Source organism: Macrotis lagotis, chromosome 5, assembly GCF_037893015.1.
Source record: "Macrotis lagotis isolate mMagLag1 chromosome 5, bilby.v1.9.chrom.fasta, whole genome shotgun sequence".
Lineage (NCBI taxonomy): Eukaryota > Metazoa > Chordata > Mammalia > Peramelemorphia > Peramelidae > Macrotis > Macrotis lagotis.
This window is the reverse complement of record NC_133662.1, coordinates 264,480,810-264,500,070: the sequence shown is the minus strand read 5'-3', so window position 1 is coordinate 264,500,070 and position 19,261 is coordinate 264,480,810. Positions and strand designations below refer to the sequence as shown.

The 19,261-nt window shown below is 38.8% G+C and overlaps 1 protein-coding gene across 1 annotated transcript in view; it reads right to left on the bottom strand.

Annotated features, from left to right (window-relative positions):
• Positions 1-8,476: 8,476 nt before the first annotated feature.
• Positions 8,477-19,261, bottom strand: part of LOC141489096 (uncharacterized) — a 28,920-nt gene continuing 18,135 nt past the window's right edge. The window contains exon 6 of the mRNA XM_074189748.1: positions 8,477-18,811. Within this exon, the coding sequence (XP_074045849.1) occupies positions 11,856-18,811 (6,956 nt within the window). The 3' untranslated portion in view covers positions 8,477-11,855. The remainder of the gene's footprint in view (positions 18,812-19,261) is intronic.

Here is a 19,261-nt window from a genome sequence, read left to right as displayed (position 1 = left end):
TTAAATTATTTCTATATCAACTGCAACTTTTGCAAAACTCCCTTCAAAATCAAAATTTAATTATAGAAACTGAGATGGGAAAGTTGTGATGTGGAAGGGATGACCAGATTTGTATTTGACTTTAAAAGGAAGCTGTGGGATGAATGGGTGTTCAGGGAGGACTAAGCTTCTCTGGTGTGAGGTCTTGTGAATGCCTTTCAGGACCTTTAGTGTCACCTTCATCCAATGCTCATGGGTGGCTCCAAAAATCAGTTGTATACCCACTCTGATAAAATCTTCTCAATGATGTCCAACCCAAGCATGTGAAGACCTCCCCCAAGGGAATGGATGGATGGGAACAATCATGAAGATGGCTGAAGCAGACTCTGGGGAGTGCTTAGAGCTCGGTCAGACATGGAAGACACCAAGGTCATCGGCTGTATCCTGGACTACTGACCTTTGTGTTGCCACTTTGGACTTTGATGGTTGTGGAAAAGAGAGTGAGGCTGATGACTTTGGGCAACTCTGCCTGACTTCAGTCCAAGACATGGACAAGTCAACCATTACACCATGATGTCATTGGTCCTCTTCAAAAATGAAAGGTAAATAACATGGAAGCTCTATGCATTTTTATATGTTCTTGCCTCCCTCATTAGAATGTTGAGGCACCTGACGAGTAGGAAGCAAGTTTTCCATGCTCCCTCTTGACCTCCTCAGTTTCTTTTGTCCCCACTAAAAATCCCCTTCTACCTCCAGAAAGTCTTCCCTGACATTCTTTATTCCACTGCTCTCTCCTTCTCTCATTTCTCTCATAAATATATCCTGTAGAGTGACTTTGTATATATTTATTTGTAGACGTTTCCCTCATCAGCATGTAAGGTCCATGAAAGCAGGGAATGTCTTTTGTCTCTTTTTTGTATTGCCAGCCCTTAGCATAGGGTCTAGGACATGGTGCCTCCTTAGTACATGTTTGCTGAATTGACTTGAATTCTTTGTCTTTGTATCCTGGGCATCTAGCCCAAGGCTTTACATTGTGCTTCATCAATACTGGTTGGCTCTTCTGGCTGACAAATCTGTCACCAGCATTGCGAAGAATTCACCACAAGCAGAACCATCACTAGTCTTACAAAGTGATGGATAAATGCAAAGACTTCCTCTGCATTGGGGGAAGGTGTCATGACCAGAATCAGGGGAACTATAAAGGTCAAAGAAAGCTAATTTTCCAGGGAGGAAAAAAGAGCAAGACCACCAAGAATGATGTACTGAGAGGAGGTTGGACATGAAGAGATGCAGGCATTTTGAAATGGGAGGAGACACCAAGAGAAGGGACCAAATAATTCTTATCTAAGCTTTATCTTTTTATTTTCATAACAAACATTGAAGCCATGATATCTACCTTCTTTGACCTGAATGGGAGAGATTGCCCAAGAAAAGAATTGAATAAACCAAACCACATTAGGTGAAACTTTCCCCATAAAAGTTAATTAATGCTTGAGAAGTACGTGTATTGAGACTTTAATCAGAAACTGAATCTAATTTAAATATATTTTAACAAGGGCGGCTAGGTGGCACAGTGGATAGAGCATTGGCCCTGGAGTTAAGAGGACCTGAGTTCAAATCTGGTCTTAATGGGGCAGCTAGGTGGCGTAGGGGTGGCTAGGTGGCGTAGTGGATAAAGCACTGGCCTTAGAGTCAGGAGTACCTGGGTTCAAATCCAGTCTCAGACACTTAATAATTACCTAGCTGTGTGGCCTTGGGCAAGCCACTTAACCCCATTTGCCTTGCAAAAAAAAAAAACCTAAAAAAAATCTGGTCTTAATAATGACCTAGCTGTGTGACCTTGGGCAAGCCACTTAACCCTATAGCCTTGCAAAAATCTAAAAAAAAAAAAGATGTTTCCAGTCAAACTAGGAATAGGAAATAATGATACCAGTAAAGATAGGTAGAAAGAGCTGGCCTTAATGAATAGACTTCCCACAAATCAGTAGTGAATTCATCACTTTTCAAGGGATATCTTGTCTTAAAGTATTAGCTTAATGAAGCCAATACTTTTGATATGTATTTAGGTTGAGTAACCCTCTGAGGAAAATGAAGGAATAGTGACTGAAATGCCTAGTCATTAAAGGTATGTTCTAGATGTTCATGTTAATTATGTTTAAGGGGTAGAGTGGAATGAGAATTGTTTTAAAAAAGGGTTGTAAGGGGTGGCTAGATGATACAATAGAGCACCAGCCCTGGAGTCAGGAGGATCTGAGTTCAAATCCAGACTCAGACACTTAATAATTGCCTAATTGTGTGACCTTGAGCAATCACTTAACCCCATTGCCTGAAATAAATAAAATTTTTTTAAAAGACCTTTAAGAATAGTACTAGGCTGAAGTTAACAGAACCAGGAGAATAATTTATACAATAACACAAACTCTTTGATGACAAAAACAAAAACAAAAATCAAAGAACTTTCGAAAACTTTTTAAGAACTAGAACAGATGCTAAAGGTCCAACGAAGATGCATAGAAAAGTATATGGATTATTTATATTTCCTGATAGAAAAGTATATGAATTATTTATATTTCCTGATAGAAAAGTATATGGATTCAAGCTACAATGCAATATACATTTTTGGACAGGGTCAATATGGGAATTTGTTTTGCTTGGTTATCATATTGGTTACAAGGTTTTTTGTTTTTTATTCGAGGAATATGTGGGTGTTTGGGTTCCACAAGATTGTGAAGGGAGAATTGTTAGTTTACATTACAAAAACTGGGGTCTGCTTATGGGCAGGTACTGAGTTAAAGTCAAAAGATTTAGCCTCAATCTGATCAAAAACTGAGATTAGGCAGGTGTGCCTAAATTAACCTAGGATCTTGAATTTCTCCTTTGTGCACGCCCAAGAAGATAGCTGTTTATTCATTAGTATAATGGGGGGGGGAGTGCATGGGGACCAATGGATCAATAAGATTTGTGATGCCAGCCAATGATTGGCATAAAAGGGCAGGGACCAAGCCTTTCAAAATGCATAAAAGACCTCCCATTTCTGGGATTCCTCTCCTGTCTCTCCCACCTTGAGAGATGTGCAATTAGGATGCCAATAAAAAACCATTTTTATCACTTTGGACTAAGTATTCACCAGCCATTTATAACAATTTGGGGGCTCAGTCAGGATATTATAATGTAAATCTTTTTCCCAGTATTTTCCTGGAAGAACACAAGAAAATAACGCACACAAATGGCTTGATTTCAAGCCCACTTTCTTGTTCTCTGCAGGAAAATATCTCAGAGATATTTGGGAAGATTGGCATTAAAATGTCTGAGGGCAGAACCGCAGTATGAAGCCATCTCTAGGGCTGGTGGCCAGAACTGCCCTGGCTGGCTAAGAAGTTTCCAGATGGGACATCTGTCCCAAAGGAGAGGTCAGAGGATGATAGGGTGCCCCAAAGAAGAGAGGAGGAGGGGTGGCTAGGTGCCTAGGTGGCGTAGTGGATAAAGCACTGGCCCTGGAGCCAGGAGTACTTGGGTTCAAATCCAGTCTCAGACACTTAATAATGACCTAGCTATGTGGCTTTGGGCAAGCCACTTCACCCCATTTGCCTTGCAAAGAAAAAAGAAAAGAAGGAAGGGGGAATTGAGGTTCCCTCTCCAGGAATTTCTCCAAAATTTTAAAGCCCATCAAGGGGAAGGTTGCCAGCTGGACCTGGGAGGCCAGGAAACCAGAAGGAAGGAAGCCAATTGGATCCAGGATGCTGTATGAGTGAGTGTGAATGTTCCCTTGAGGGTGGGGGTGTGTTTGGTCTGTGTCCTGTCTTGTGTAAATGATCTGGGTTAGTTATTTCTGGGCCTGGGGACTCGGACTAGGTTTTAAACTGGGGGGGAGCTGGAAGTTGGGCTGAGCAGTTTCAGAAGATGGGGGAAGGAAGTAGGCCAGCAGCATCCCCTCCTGGAGATCAGCCCCCTCCTCACTGAGTACCCATGCTGGTGAGTAGAATTAAAGAGAGAAAGGGGAGGGGGACTCAAAGAGAAAAAGTTGCAGTTTGGGAAGAGTTCTTCAAGAGGAAAAAAACTTTTTTTTAGAAAGATTTTATTTATTTTGAGTTTTACAAATCTTGCTTCCCTCCCCCCACCCCCCCCACCCCCAGAAGGTGGTCTGTCAGTCTTTCCATGGTTTCCATAGTCTACATTGATCTAAGTTGAATGTGATGAGAGAGAAATCATATCCTTAAGGAAGAAAAATAAAAGAGAGAGCAGAATTACAATTTACTACATTTCTTTTGATTTTAGTTACAGTGGTTTTGTCTGTGCAAAAGCTTTTTAATTTAATGTAATCGAAATTATCTAGTTTATTTTTAATGATGTTCTCCAGCTCTTCCTTGGTCGTTAACTGCTTGAGGGAAAGAATTTTTTTTTTTTAGGTTTTTGCAAGGCAAACGGGGTTAAGTGGCTTGCCCAAGGCCACACAGCTAGGTAATTATTAAGTGTCTGAGACTGGATTTGAACCCAAGTACTCCTGACTCCAGGGCCAGTGCTCTATCCACTATGCCACCTAATCGCCCCGAGGGAAAGAAATTTTAAGGGAAAGATTAAGGTGTCATAGGAGGGAAGATTTCTTATCCTTGTGACTGTCTGGAAAAGACCCCATGTTTTCTCCCTGGGTTGGGGGAGGGGGTGGGGGGTTGCACATGTGGTGGTCTTAGACACATCTTGTTCCCATCCACCATCTTGTTAAGACTGCCCATGGCGGGGGGTGACAGGAGAATTAAAATGCTTAAACCTTAAAGGAAAAGAGACCCCGCCACAGGTGTGATATGTGATTGGTAAAAAAAAAAGAAAATATGAAATCCAGGAGTTAGGAGACATGTTTATTAAAAGGAAATCATGCTTAATGGATGTCTCTGCTCTGGTCACATGGCTTAAAAGTGATGACTCACTTTGTTTTTAAGGTTTCTGAACTAGAGATTTGGGAATCACTTTGAGGATTTTAACAATTTGATTTTTTTTCTTTTTTTTGATCAAATTAACCAGAAGTTTATCAATTTTATTGGGTTTTTTCATGAAACCAAATCTTGGTTTTATTTATTAGTTTAATAGTTTTCTTGATTTCAATTTTATTAATTTCTCCTTTAATTTTTAGAATTTCTAATTTGGTATTTAATTGGGGGTTTTTAATGTTCTTTCTCTAATTTTTTTAGTTGCTTGCTTAGTTCATTGATTTCTTCTTTCTCTAATTTATTCATGTAAACATTTACCCCTGACAACAGCCTTGGTTCACTCTGAGGATTTTAAAAGAGGGATTTGAGTGTTGTTACAATTTGACAAAATTTGTACATAGTGGGAGGAATTAAATAATCTAGACTGTTAAATTAATTTGGGATTTTAAACTCTATTGTAACACCTTTGAGTTAAATGATAGTGGTATTGTGTTACTAAGAAGAAAAATACATAATTATAATTATGTAGGACCATAGTTAGAATTTCTGGTTTTAACAAGGACCCAGGAAGGAAACTCGGAGCTTTAGTTAGGGGGTTCATTAATTGGAGGTCCCATTAAAACTATAAATGGAACTTAGTGAATTGGACTCACTAGAAGTTCTAATCAAGTAAAACCACTGTTTTAGATCATGAGACTTTTAAGCAATTTTCTCTTATGTCAGATACCAGGATGATCAGCAAAAAGAAAATGTTGAGTCAATGTGTTCCTGGAACCAAGGAAGCCAATTGGCTGAAGATGTCAGGTGACAGGGATGTACAGTCGAAGGGGTGGCTTTTCAGTATGGTCTGAGGCTGGATCCTTTTGACTTGATTTCCCCAAAGTGACATATGAATAATATCAGACCTGTAGAATAAACCTGGCCTAAGACATTTGACACTACCCATATAACCTCTGCCTGGGCATTGACATTCAGTAATTCTATCTATAAAGGAATTTTCCTTTGATGTCCTGGATCTTTATAGTTACTAAGCAAACCAGAAAAAGCGAAGTTTTAGGTGAATTGGATTGAATAGCCAGATGAGTTAGATGTGTGGCTCTGACACCTGCTATCAGCTACCTGTTAAGATATGAAATATTTCCTTAATTTTTATGTTAGAGGGGATATATAGCTTAAGAAGAAGAATGGGAAATTCTTAGGATAATCATAATTTCAAGGTCTGATTTAGGGAAAGGAATGTGAGTCAAATAAGTATATCAGAAAAGGAAAATCAAGGGGCGGCTAGGTGGCGTAGTGGATAAAGCACCAGCCCTGGAGTCAGGAGTACCTGGGTTCAAATCTGGTCTCAGACACTTAAAAATTACCTAGCTGTGTGGCCTTGGGCAAGCCACTTAACCCCGTTTGCCTGGAAAAAAAAAATCTAAGAAAAAAAAAAGAAAAGGAAAATCTATGATTTGGGAATATTTTGGGGAAGGAAAAAAATTCATTTTGTTTAAAGATGTTTGAGTCATTATTGTAATGAGAGTAAAAGGTTAAGGAATGTATATGTTACAAGCTTAAGTTAATGTGGCAATTCTCAATGGAGTTTACTCATGTAAGTAAAACATTTATGGAAGTTTATTGTGTTGAAGTATGAATGTCCATATGACAGTAAGGCAAAATATAAATTGTAATAAGCTCCAGAATCTCATTGTCTTTTGATGAAAACATGTATTTTGATCTGTGTTAAAATATTAAGCAGTTTCTTTACTGGAAGACAAATTCTCAGCTAGTCACCTGAGTTGGAGAGGACCTTTTTGGAACCAATTCAGAAGGTGCAGAAGGACATTGGATGTCTCCAGGGAAGAAGAGAAGAGACACACTGGACCAGTTCATCTCCACCATCTCTCACCTATGTGTGCACTGTTTAGTCAGGGGATCTGTATCTGTTATTTCCCCTTGATTCTGTAAGTATGACACCCCTACTTATGCCCCTCTCCTTATGGGAAGGAGAGGAAGGGTGAAGATGTTCTCCATTGAGAGAAAAGGAGGGAGATTATTTGGTGGCATGAATATATCCTACATGAGTAGTACATCCTCTAATTTAGACAAGAGGGTATTAGTAATGGTGGGAGGAGAATCCAGCTGACAGACATCAAATGCCCAGTCTTTTGGTGTGGTTAACTGTTGGACTTGCAGTGGTTCACAGGAGTTTGAGAATTGGCCTTGAGTGCCAGTCCTGAGTCCAACGTAGATTCTCAGTTCCTGGTCAGAGGTGCACTATGGCACAGGATTCTGGTCCAGAGAAGAGAAATACCAGTGTTATATGACTGAGTCAGTTCAGGGTGAGTATTGATTATACCAGGCTGACCAGGATATTTTCTTTTTCATTATTATTATTATTATTTGGTTTTTGCAAGGCAATGGGGGTAAAGTGACTTGCCCAAGGTCACACAACTAGGGAATTATTTAGTGTCTGAGGTCAGATTTGAACTCAGGTGCTCCTGACTCCAGGGTCAATGCTCTATCTTCTGCACCACCTAGCTGCCCCTGGCCAGGATATTTTCTTGGGCAGTAGCAAATGGCGGTGGATTTATGTCTAGTAGAAGTATACACACATTCTCAAAGGGATAGGTAGACTGAGACTCATGTAAGATGTAAGGAATCCCAATTTATATCCCAATTAGATTCTAAGCTGTAGTGGAAAAATCACCAATTAGACAGCTAGGGCCCTGGACTTGCTGGCTGGCTAGGCCAGACAAACAAATCTGCTGGAGGAGGAAGAATTTGAGGTAAATTGAATCTATCAAGTTGCTGCCTAAAGATAATTGACAATAGGCAAGTAGTAAAAGACATCAGGAAGTTGGAATGTGTTCCTGCACAAACCTGGAAAATAGGACAGGTCCATGCCTCTGATAATGAGGAAGAAAAAGTCAGTAGTCACATCAATAACAAGAATTAGGATTTAAGAAGGAAATTATTAAGGCGTGGGACCCCACTTATTATAAAAACGGAAATTATGAGGACTATGTGGGTGTTTGGTTCCACAAGAATGTGCAGGGAGAACCTGCCTAAGGGCAGGTACAGAGTTATAGTCAAAAGTCTTAGCCTCCATCTGATCAAAAGCTGAGATTAGGTGGGGTGTGCCTAAATTAACCTAGGATCTTGACCTTCTCCTTTGTGCATGCTCAAGGAGATGGCTGCTCTTGCTTAACACTATAATGAGTAGGGCGGGGGACAATGTATGGGGACCAATGTATCAATTAGATTGTGACCCCAGCTTATGATTGGCATGAAGCGGCAGGAACAAAGCCTTTTAAACTTCATAAAAGACCTTCCATTTCTGGGATACCTCCCCCTCCCCCCCCCCATCTTGAGAGAGGTGTGCCGTTTTGTTAAAATATCTTAATAAAAACCATTTTGATGACTCTGGACTAAGTATTCACAAGCCATTTATAACACTTACAAAATAGAGGTAGTGATGGGAAAGGACTAGGAACAGGGTTGTCAGAAAAAAAGAAAAGAAAAAGTGTTATTGAAGCATTACTTTAAAATGCACAGAAGACAAGAATCACCCACAAACAAGACAGCTTTGAAAGTTACATTTAAATTTATTATAGAGCTACAAACAATCACAAGCAAAAATAATTGAGATTCACTTTCATATGAAATGCAGTTTCTGTTCTATTATGCATATAGAAATACTAGGTTTTAACTGGTGTTTCTTTAGAAGTAAATTTTTTTAAAAGGCTTATGGTTTTAAATAAACAAAGATTAAGTGCTTACTCTACACCAAGCGTTGGGCTGGAACGGAGGATAAAAAACAGAAAACTCAAGACAGTATCTGCTCTCAAAGAGCTCACACTCTTCCTTGGGGAGGGAACACAAAGAAAGTTCAGGTGCAGAGTGACAGGTGCAGCAGCGTGAGAGATGGCAAGGCCAAGACGTCCTATGTGGACAGGCCTTTCTCTAGGTAGTTATGATGATAGGGCTAGGGGTCTGAAGGACATTGAGGCACAGCATTATGATAAGGCTTGGAGGGTCTGATAAAACATTAGTCAAGAGGCCTGAGCGAAGGGAGAAGGCATGATGGGTGCACACCTCTGGTGGTGGTGGCTCTTCATGATGCCATTCTGGAAGGGCTTAAGGTTCTGAAATAGTCCTAAGCCCCTCTTTTTCTGTTCATTTGATCATGAAAATGATGCATGTCGATATCTATCAAGTTAATAATTATATTTTAAAACACAAAAATAATTGAATGACAATGTAGTTTTACAGAAACTCTTAACTGATGAATCTGTCCAACACAATAATTACAGAAGGAACAGTGGAATGAAACGAATGACTAACATGGCTCTGTCAAAGGAAGACTGGTTGCTACGGATAGTTACTGCAAATGAGGTGCTAAGCACAAGTGGATCCACCAACACCAGAAGGTGTGGACAAACAAGATGGCCCTAGAAGAGTTGGTGAGGGCATTTGGTGGATTAGGCTGATGTCAGGGACTTTTCCAAGAAAAAAAAAGACCTGAATTTCTCGGAGTTTTAGAAATCCTGTCCCATGCCCAATAGCATTTACATAGCTCTCATGCATTAGCGTACAATAGCAGTAACAGGGATATAGGAATCTATTTGCACAAAAATACTCATAGAAGCATTATTCATAGTAGCAAAAACCCCTTTATATTCTTTGATTGGGGAAAATGAGTAAACATATTTTTATAAAAATAATGTAATACTGATGTGTCCCAAAATATGACACATCTAATGACGAAGACAACAATGACAACGATGATGATGATGATGATAGCAGCTAGCATTTACAAAGTGCCACCTGTGGGCCAAGTTCCTGGGGGCTCTTATTACTCCCACTGTAACATTGAGGAAACTGAAATTCAGTGACTTGTCCAGAGTAATACAGCTAGTAAGCATCTGCAGTCAGACATGAACTCAGTTATTCCGAACTCCAGGACCAGCATTCTACCCACCCACTATCATCTCATCTGAAAATTCCAAAGAAAAAGATTTGTCTCAAGGAAACAGTGAAGAATAAAGAGTAAGAACAATAGACCCACTGATAATGATTATATAAAGAACAACAATATCACACTCATATAGGCATTAAGCTCACTTACAGTATGCCAGGCACTGGGACAAAGAGAAGCAAAAAGACAGCTCATGCCCTCAAGGAGCTTACATTCTAATAAGACAACATATAAAAGGGAACTGAAAAGGGGAGAGCAAAACCTGGAGGCAAAGTTCAGAGAATGAAAGACCCTAAAAAGGGAGGGTCCAGGAGGAACTCCTCAATGGCCGGAAGCCATAGGGGCAAAGGGAGAACACAGCTGAAGCACAGTGGCAAAGGCAGCAAAGACCTTTTTTGTTCATGTTTAAATATACACATGTTTAAACTGCAAATAAAACTTACTGTTTTTATGTGGATTTTATTTTTTTTATCTTTGATTTTTTTTTTTTTACATAGAATAGAAAAATAAAATGAAAGAAAATATGGGAAAATTTACCGTGAAGTAAACAAAAACATTGCAGTTTGGGGGAAATGATTAAGAAATCAAATCCTGAATCAGTCACATTTGCTCCACTGATTTACAGAGTTGTACTATCATCTAATGGTATCTCAGGATGTGAAGACTTGACATCCTACCCAGTCACAAAACTGTCCATCTTGCCATAGGCTTAAAGCTGCCCCTTTTGTCCCATCAGCAGAACCTCCAGAAATCATGACCCCAGTCCTAGGGAAAGTTGATCAACTCATCTTCTGAACTTCTCCCTGGGGGTTCTGCTGTCTTTTCTTTGCCAAATGATAATACTTTTATTGCCTACTGTGGACCAGTAACCATATTGAGCTCAAAGGATTTAAAAAAAAAAAGGCAAAGGAAGGTCCCTGCTCTCAAGAAGCTTGTGACCTAATGGGGGAGATAATATTCAAAATAAGATAAAGCAAGCTGTCTAGAGGAAACATAGGCAATAACCACGGGAAGGCACTAGAATGAAGAGGAGCTGGGAAAGGCTTCCTGGAAAAAAATGGGAAGCCAGGGAAGGCAGTAGTTGGAATTGAGGCGGGAAAGCATTCTAAGCATGGGGACAGCCAGAGAAAATGCCCAAGAGATGGAAGTGCCTTGTTCATGGGATAACCAGGAGACCAGGGTCACTGGATCCAAGAGTTCATGGCATTGTGAAGTTGAGTGAAGTTGAAGAAAATTGAAAAAATAGTAAGGAGCAGGTTATGAAGGACTTGAATGACAAATAGAACATTAAGTATTTGATCCTAGAGGCAATAGATGCCACTAAAGCTTATTGAATGGAGGAATGATATGGACATTTCTCCATTTTGGAAAAATCACTTTGATGGTTGACGGAAGGATGGATAGTAGAGAGAGATGAGGCAGACAGACCCACCAGTAGGCTATTGCAGTAGTCCAGGTCTGCACTATAATGGTGGCAGTACTAGAGGAGAGAAGAGGGCATATGAGATGTTGAAGAATTGAAATCAACAGGCTTTGGCAAAAGATTGGGATAATGGGATGAGGGTGGTGGGAATTCAAGAGGACTCCTAGGTTCTGAGCATGAGAGGTGGTTGGATGGATAATAGGGCAAGGAGGAAGAAGAGGAAGGGTTTAGTGGGAAAAATGAGTTGCGTGTGTTGAAGATATTTCATTTTAAACATCTAGTGAATATCCAGTCAGCAGATAGGTTGGGGCAGGAAAGGAAGATAGAAGTTTTGACTGGTGAAGGAGTGTAAATTGCACTAGGATAATATAGGTAGTTAGCTTTCAACCAGACCATCCTGTCATATGTTCTAACAACCCAGTTACTCTACCTGGAACAGCATCCCTTCTCTCCCCTATGAGTCTTTTGGTGGCTTTTTGGTACTTTACTCTCACTAAAGGCTTTTCCAATTCTGTTCTTCCTCTTCTTTTTGATGATCTGCCTCTCATCAAAAGCCTACCCACATTCATTACATGGAACAGGAGTTTGGTGAAGAATGAGTCCTCTTGTGTCTATAAAGGGTTTGCCTCTCAATGAAGGTTTTCCCACATTCTTTACATGCAAAGGGTTTCACTTCAGTATGAGTTCTGCGATGAGTAAGCAGGTTTGCCCTCCAGCTGAAGGCTTTTCCACATTCATTACATACAAAGGGCTTCTCTCCAGTATGAATTCTCTGATGATAAATGAGATGTCCCCGCTGGCTGAATGCTTTCCTACATTCATTACATTCAAAGGGTTTCACTCCAGTATGTGTTCTCTGATGGGTAATAAGGATTGTCCTTCGACTGAAGGCTTTTCCACATTCATTACATGCAAAAGGTTTCTCTCCAGTATGAGATCTCTGATGGGTAATAAGATGATCCTTTTCACTGAAGGATTTTCCACATTCATTGCATTCAAAGGGTTTCATTCCAGTATGAGTTCTCTGGTGTCGGATGACATGTCCTGTTTGGCTGAAGGCTTTGCCACATTCATTGCATATAAAAGGTTTTGCTCCAGTATGAGTTCGCTGATGTATAATAAGGATTGTCCTGCGGCTAAAGGATTTCTTACACTCGTTACATTTGAAAGGTTTCACTCCGGTGTGAGTTTTCTGATGTCTGTTAAGGGTTCGCTTCTCACTAAAGGCTTTCCCACATTCACTACATTCAAAGGGTTTCTTTCCAGTATGAATTCCCTGATGATAAATGAAGTGCATCCTCTGACTGAAAGACTTCCTATATTTATTGCGTTCAAAAGATTTCTCCCCAGTGTGAATTCTCTGATGTCTAACAAGAGTTTCCCTCCGGCTGAAGCTTTTCCCACATTCTCTACACTCAAAGGCTTTCTCTCCAATATGGGCTTTCTGATGTGTAATAAGGTGTTCCTTCTCACTAAAGGCTTTCCCACATTGATTACAGTCAAAAGGCTTCTCTCCAGAATGAATTTTCCGATGCTTTTTGAGAGCCTCACGCTCACTGAAGGCTTTCCCACATTCTCTACATGCAAAAGATTTCTTTCCACCGTGTATTCTCTGATGTTTTTTGAAATCTTTCCTTTCACTAAAGGATTCCCCACATTCAATACATGTGAAAGATTTTCCTCCAATATGAGTTCTCTGATGTGTAATAAGATGATCCTTCTCACTGAAGGTTTTCTCACATTGAATACATTCAAAGAATTTCACTGCAATATGAGTCTTTTGATGAGAAATCAGATGTTCCTGCTGACTAAAGGCTTTCTTGCATACATTACATTCAAATGGTTTCTCTTCAATATGAATCTTCTGATGCTCTTGGAGGGCCTCTTGCTCACTGAAGGCTTTTCCACATTCACGACATGTGAAAGATTTCTCTCCACTATGAGTTATCTGATGTTTTTTAAGGTCTTTAATCTCACTGAAAGCTTCCCCACATTCAATACATGTGAAAGATTTCCCCCCAGTGTGGGCTCTCTGATGGGAAATAAGATGATCCCTCTCACTGAAGGCTTTCCCACATTGAATACATTCAAAGAATTTCACTGCAGTATGAGTCTTTTGATGAGAAATCAGCTGTTCCTGCTGACTAAAGGCTTTTTTACATACATTACATTCAAAGGGTTTCTCTCCAGTATGAATCTTCTGATGCTTTTTGAGGGCCTCTTGCTCACTGAAGGCTTTCCCATATTCACGACATGTGAAAGATTTCTCTCCACTATGAGTTGTCTGATGTTTTTTGAGGTCTTTAATCTCACTGAAAGCTTCCCCACATTCAACACACGTGAAAGGATCCCCCCCAGTATGGATCTGCTGATGGGTAATAAGATGATCCCTCTCACTGAATGTTTTCTCACATTGAATACATTCAAAGAATTTCACAGCAATATGAGTCTTTTGATGAGAAATCAAGTGTTCCTTCTGACTAAAGGCTTTTTTACATACATTACATTCAAAGGGTTTCTCTCCAGTATGAATTTTCTGATGCTTTTTGAGGGCCTCTTGCTCATTGAAGGCTTTCCCACATTCACGACATGTGAAAGATTTCTCTCTGCTATGAGTTGTCTGATGTTTTTTGAGTTCTATACTCTCACTGAAGGTTTCTCCACATTCAATACTTGTGAATGGTTTCTCTCCAATATGAGTTTTCTGATGGCTAACAAGATGATCCTTTTCACTAAAAGTTTTCTTACATTCATTACATTCAAAGAGTTTCATGGCAGTATGAGTTTTTTGATGAGAAATCAGGTGTTCCTCCTGACTAAAGGCTTTCTTACATACATTACATTCAAAGGGTTTCTCTCCAGTATGAACTCTCTGGTGCTCTTTGAGGGTCTCTTGATCACTGAAGGCTTTCTCACATTCACTACATGTGAAAGATTTCTCTCCTCTATGAGTTGTCTGATGTTTTTTGAGGTCTTTATTCTCACTGAAGGTTTGTCCACATTCATTGCATGTGAAAGATTTCTCTCCACTATGAGTTGTCTGATGTTTTTTGAGGGTTTTACTCTCACTGAAAGTTTCCCCACATTCATTACATGTGAAAGATTTCCCTCCACTATGAGTTGTCTGATGTTTTTTGAGGTCTTTACTCTCACTGAAGGCTTCCCCACATTCAATACACGTGAAAGGTTTTTCTCCAGTATGAGTTTTCTGATGGCTAATAAGATGATCCTTCTCACTGAAGGTTTTTCCACATTCATTACACTCAAGAAATTTCACTGAAGAATGAGTTCTCTGATGGGAAACCAGGTGTCCTTTCTGACTAAAGGCTTTCTTACATATATTACATTCAAAAGGTTTCTCTCCAGTATGAACTCTCCAATGTCTTTTTAGGGTTTCACTTTCACCAAAGGCTTTTCCACATTCACTACATGAGAAAGGTTTCTCTCCAGAATGAGTTTTACGATGTCTAACAAGGACTGTCCTTCGACTGAAAACTTTTCCACATTCATCACACGAGAAAAGTTTCCCTCTCTTATGAGTCCTCTGATGAGAAACCAGGTGTCCCCTATGATTGAAGCCCTTCTTACATACATTACATTCAAAGAATTTCTCTCCAGTATGAATTCTCTGGTGCTTTTTAAGGGCTTTACCCCTACTGAAGGCTTTTCCACATTCACTACATGGGAAAGGTTTCTCTTTAGTATGAATCCTTTGATGGGTAATAAGGTTTGTTCTTCGGCTGAAGGCCTTCCCACACTCATTACATTCAAAGGGTTTCTCTCCAGTATGAATTCTCTGATGGGCAACAAGATAATTCTTCTCAATGAAGGCTTTCCCACATTCATTACATTCAAAAGGTTTCTCTCCAGTGTGAATTTTCCGGTGTCTAATAAGGTTTGCTCTCCAGCAGAAGCTTTTCTCACATTCACCACAAAAAAATCGCTTCTCTCCAGAATGAATTTTCTGTTGGCTTTGGAGTATTTTACTACTGCTGGAGGTTCCCCCTTTTTCAGTACAAGCCAAAGGTTTTTCTCCAGTGTCTTTTTCATTACGAGTTAAAGGTTTTTCTCCAGCATTTTTCTCAATATAAACCAAAGATTTTTCTCCAGTAAGTTTTTCAATATGAGCCAAAGGTTTTTTCCCAATGTCTTTTTCTGTATCAGTCAAAGGTTCTTCTCCAGAATATTTTTTGTTACCAGCCAAAGACTTTTCTCCCATATGTTTCTCACTATCAGTCAAAGGTTTTTCTTCAGTACTTTTTTCTCTTTGAGTCAACGTTTTTTTCCCATTACTTTTTTCACTATGAATCAAAGATTTTTCTCCAATATGTTTTTCACTATGAGTCAAAGGTTTTTCTCCAGTATCTTTCTCGATACACACCAAAAGTTTTTCTCCAATATTTTTCTCACTGTGAGTCAAAGGTTTATTTCCAATACTTTTTTGACTATGAGTCAAAGGTTTTTCTCTAATACTTTTTTCACTATGAGCCAAAGGTTTTTCTCCAGTACTGTTTTTGCTATTACCCAAAGGTTTTTCTCCAGTACCTTTTTCACTATGAGTCAAGGATTTTTCTCCAGCATCTTTCTCAATATGAGCCAGAGGTTTTTCTCCAGTGTGTTTTTCAATATAAGCCAAAGTTTTTTCTCTAGAATGTTTTTCGATATGAGCCAAAGGTTTTTCTCCAATATCTTTTTCACTATGAGCTAAAGATTTTTCTCCAGTACACTTTTCAATATGAGCCAAAGGTTTTTCTCCAGAATCTTTTTTACTATGAGTCAAATGTTTTTCTTCGGTATGAGTCAAAGATTTTTCTTCAGTATGTTTTTTGATACAAACCAAAAGTTTTTCTCCAGTATCTTTTTCAATATGAGTCAAAGATTTTTCTCCAGTACCTTTTTCACTACGAGTCATAGGTTTTTCTATAGTACATTTTTCACTACGAGTCAAAGGTTTTTCTCTAGTATGTTTTTTCTTATGAGTCAAAGCTTTTTCTCTAGCACTTTTTTCACTATGAGTCAAAGGTTTTCCTCCAGTACGTTTTTTGCTATGAGTCAAAAATTTTTCTCCAGTTTGTTTTTCACTATGGGTTAGAGCTTTTTTTCCAGTATGAGTTTTCTGATGGTTAATAAGAACTACTTTTTGGATAAAGCCTTTCCCACATACATTGCATGTAAAGGGTTTCTCTCCAGTATGAATTTTCTGATGAGTAATAAGGACTGTCTTTTGGGTGAAAAACTTTCCACATTCATTGCATGGAAAGGGTTTCTCTCCAGTATGAGATCTCTGATGGATGATAAGGCTTGTCCTTTGGCTAAAGGCTCTCTTACATTCATTACATTTAAAGGGTTTCACTCCAGAATGAGTTTTCTCATGTCTACTAAGTAGTACCTTGTCACCAAAGGTTTTCTTACACTCACTGCATTCAAAATCTTTTGTTTTGGCATGAATTCTCTGATGATAAGTAAAGTGTACCTTCTGGACAAATCTTTTCCCACATTCATTACACTTAAAGGGTTTATCTCCAGTGTGATTCTTCTGATGTCTAATAAGGTATGCCTTCCTTGTGAAACTTTTCCCACATTCATCACATGGAAAGGGTTTCTGTCCAGCATGAATTCTCTGGTGACTTTCGAGCATCTCCTTCTTACTGAAAGTTTGCTCACATTCCTTGCATTCAAAAGGTTTTTCTCTAGTATGAGCTTTCTGATGAGAAAGTAGATTTCTCCTCTGACTGAAGGACCTCTTACATACATTACATTCAAAAACTTTCTCTCCTGTATGAGTTCTCTGATGGATAATAAGGCCTGTCCTTCGGCTAAAGGTTTTCTTACATTCATTACATGTAAAGGGTTTTACTCCAGCATGAGTTTTCTGATGTCTATTAAGGGTTCGCTTCTCACCAAAGGCTTTCCCACACTCATTACATTCAAAGGGTTTCTCTCCAGTATGAGTTCTCTCATGAGATACCAGGTGTGTTCTCTGCCTGAAAGCTTTCTTACATATGTTACATTCAAATGGTTTTTCCCCAGTATGAATTATCTGATGTTTAACAAGATTTTCCCTCTGGCTGAAGGCTTTCCCACATTCACTACACTTAAAGGGTTTCTCACCTGTATGAGTTTTTTGGTGTGTATTAAGGTGTTCCTTTGTACGAAAACCTTTCCCACACTCATTACATTCATAGCATTTCCCCCCAGTGTGAGTTCTCTGATGCTGAACAAAATGTGACTTCTTTAGGAAGTCTTTCCCACATTTATCACATGCAAAGAGTTCCTCTCCAGTATGAGTTCTCTGATGTTTTTTGAGGATATCACTATCACTGAACATTTTCCCACATTCATTACATTTATGAATTTTCTGATGAGAAACTAGGTGTCCCTTCTGACTGAAGGATTTCTTACATATATCACATTCAAAGGGTTTTACTGTAGTATGAGTTCTCTGATGAGAAATCAGGTGTCCCTTCTGACTGAAGGTTTTTCTACATACATCACATTCAAAGGGTTTTTCCCCACTATGAGTTTTCTCATGGCTTTTGAGAGCTTTACACTCACTAAAGGCTTTCCCACATTCATTACACATGAAAGGTTTCTTTCCAGTATGAGTTCTTTGGTGAATACTAAGGCGTCCCTTTTCAGTAAAGATTTTCCCACATTCTTTACATTCAAATGAATTTTCTCTAGTATGAATTTTATGATGTCTAATAAGGTATTCCTTCCGTGTAAAACTTTTCCCACAGTCATTACATTCAAAGGATTTCACTTCAGTATGAGTTCTCTTATGGGTAATAAAATTTTCTTTTTGGCTGAAGATTTTCCTACACTTACTACATTTAAAACATTTCTTTTCAGTATGAATTCTTTGATGCATTTCAAGCATTTTTTTTTCCTTAAAGGCTTTCCCACACACATTACACTCAAAGAATTTTACTCCAGGAGGAATTCTCTGATAAACCAGTTCTCCCCTCCGGTTAAAGGCTTCCCAGTATTTGTTACGTTTGTAATATTTCTGTCTTATAAGAATGCCTAATTTTCTAACAAGATTTGATTCTCTTCCAAAGGTATTTCCATATTCATTGTGTTCACAAAATTTTTCTTTACTGTGTAATCTATGAAATTTAATTAGGTCTGAGTGGTAACTGAAAGGCTTCCTACCTTTACTATACTTAGAAAGATTCTTCTTTCTATTTAAGTCTGAAAAATTCCCAAAGCTTGTTGTACATGTTTCATATTTTTTAAGACTTTTCCTTTTCCACAGTGGAACAAACACTGACCCCAAGCTAAAATTTTTGCTAGATCCCCTCCCTTTCTTAAAAATTTTTCTGGGAGTGAGTGTTATTTGTCTGGATTGGCTCTCTGAGTTGCCCTTCTGTTTCTCTAAATTAACATCACATTTTCCAGTATCTGTCATCTTGGAATGCAAAGGAAGAACCTTTGGTTGTTTTTTCTTGAATGATGTCTTCATGCTGTCCTGCACCCGACCTGTTAACATGGTTCCAAAGCTGGGTTCTTGACTGATGAAATCTAAAAGAAATAAAAAATGCAACTAGTCACTTTTGGCTGTACTGACAAAAAAAAAAAAAGAAAGAAAATTTGTGACAGCAAGTTCTGGTTTATTTTGCTTCCATCAAGGAGAATAATTCTCAATTTGGAACAGGTAGAATAAATGCTGTTGAGGGGAAATTGAAGTCAAAGACAAGAAAGTAACAAACTATTATTTTCAAACATAAAATTTCAAATAATTGGAGTGACTTTAAGTGTTCATGGTGGACTATGAAATTAAACATATTAAATGAAGTGGCTGGTCATTAAATATAATGTTTGACCAAAATAATAAAAGTGTTACTGATCCCTACATTAACTTACAGATTCAGGGCTATACGAATTAAACTATCGGGGATTGCTATATAACATTGAAGGACATTAAAACTGGAGAAATGAGGGTCATCCTGCCTTAGATACAAAGGATTTAAA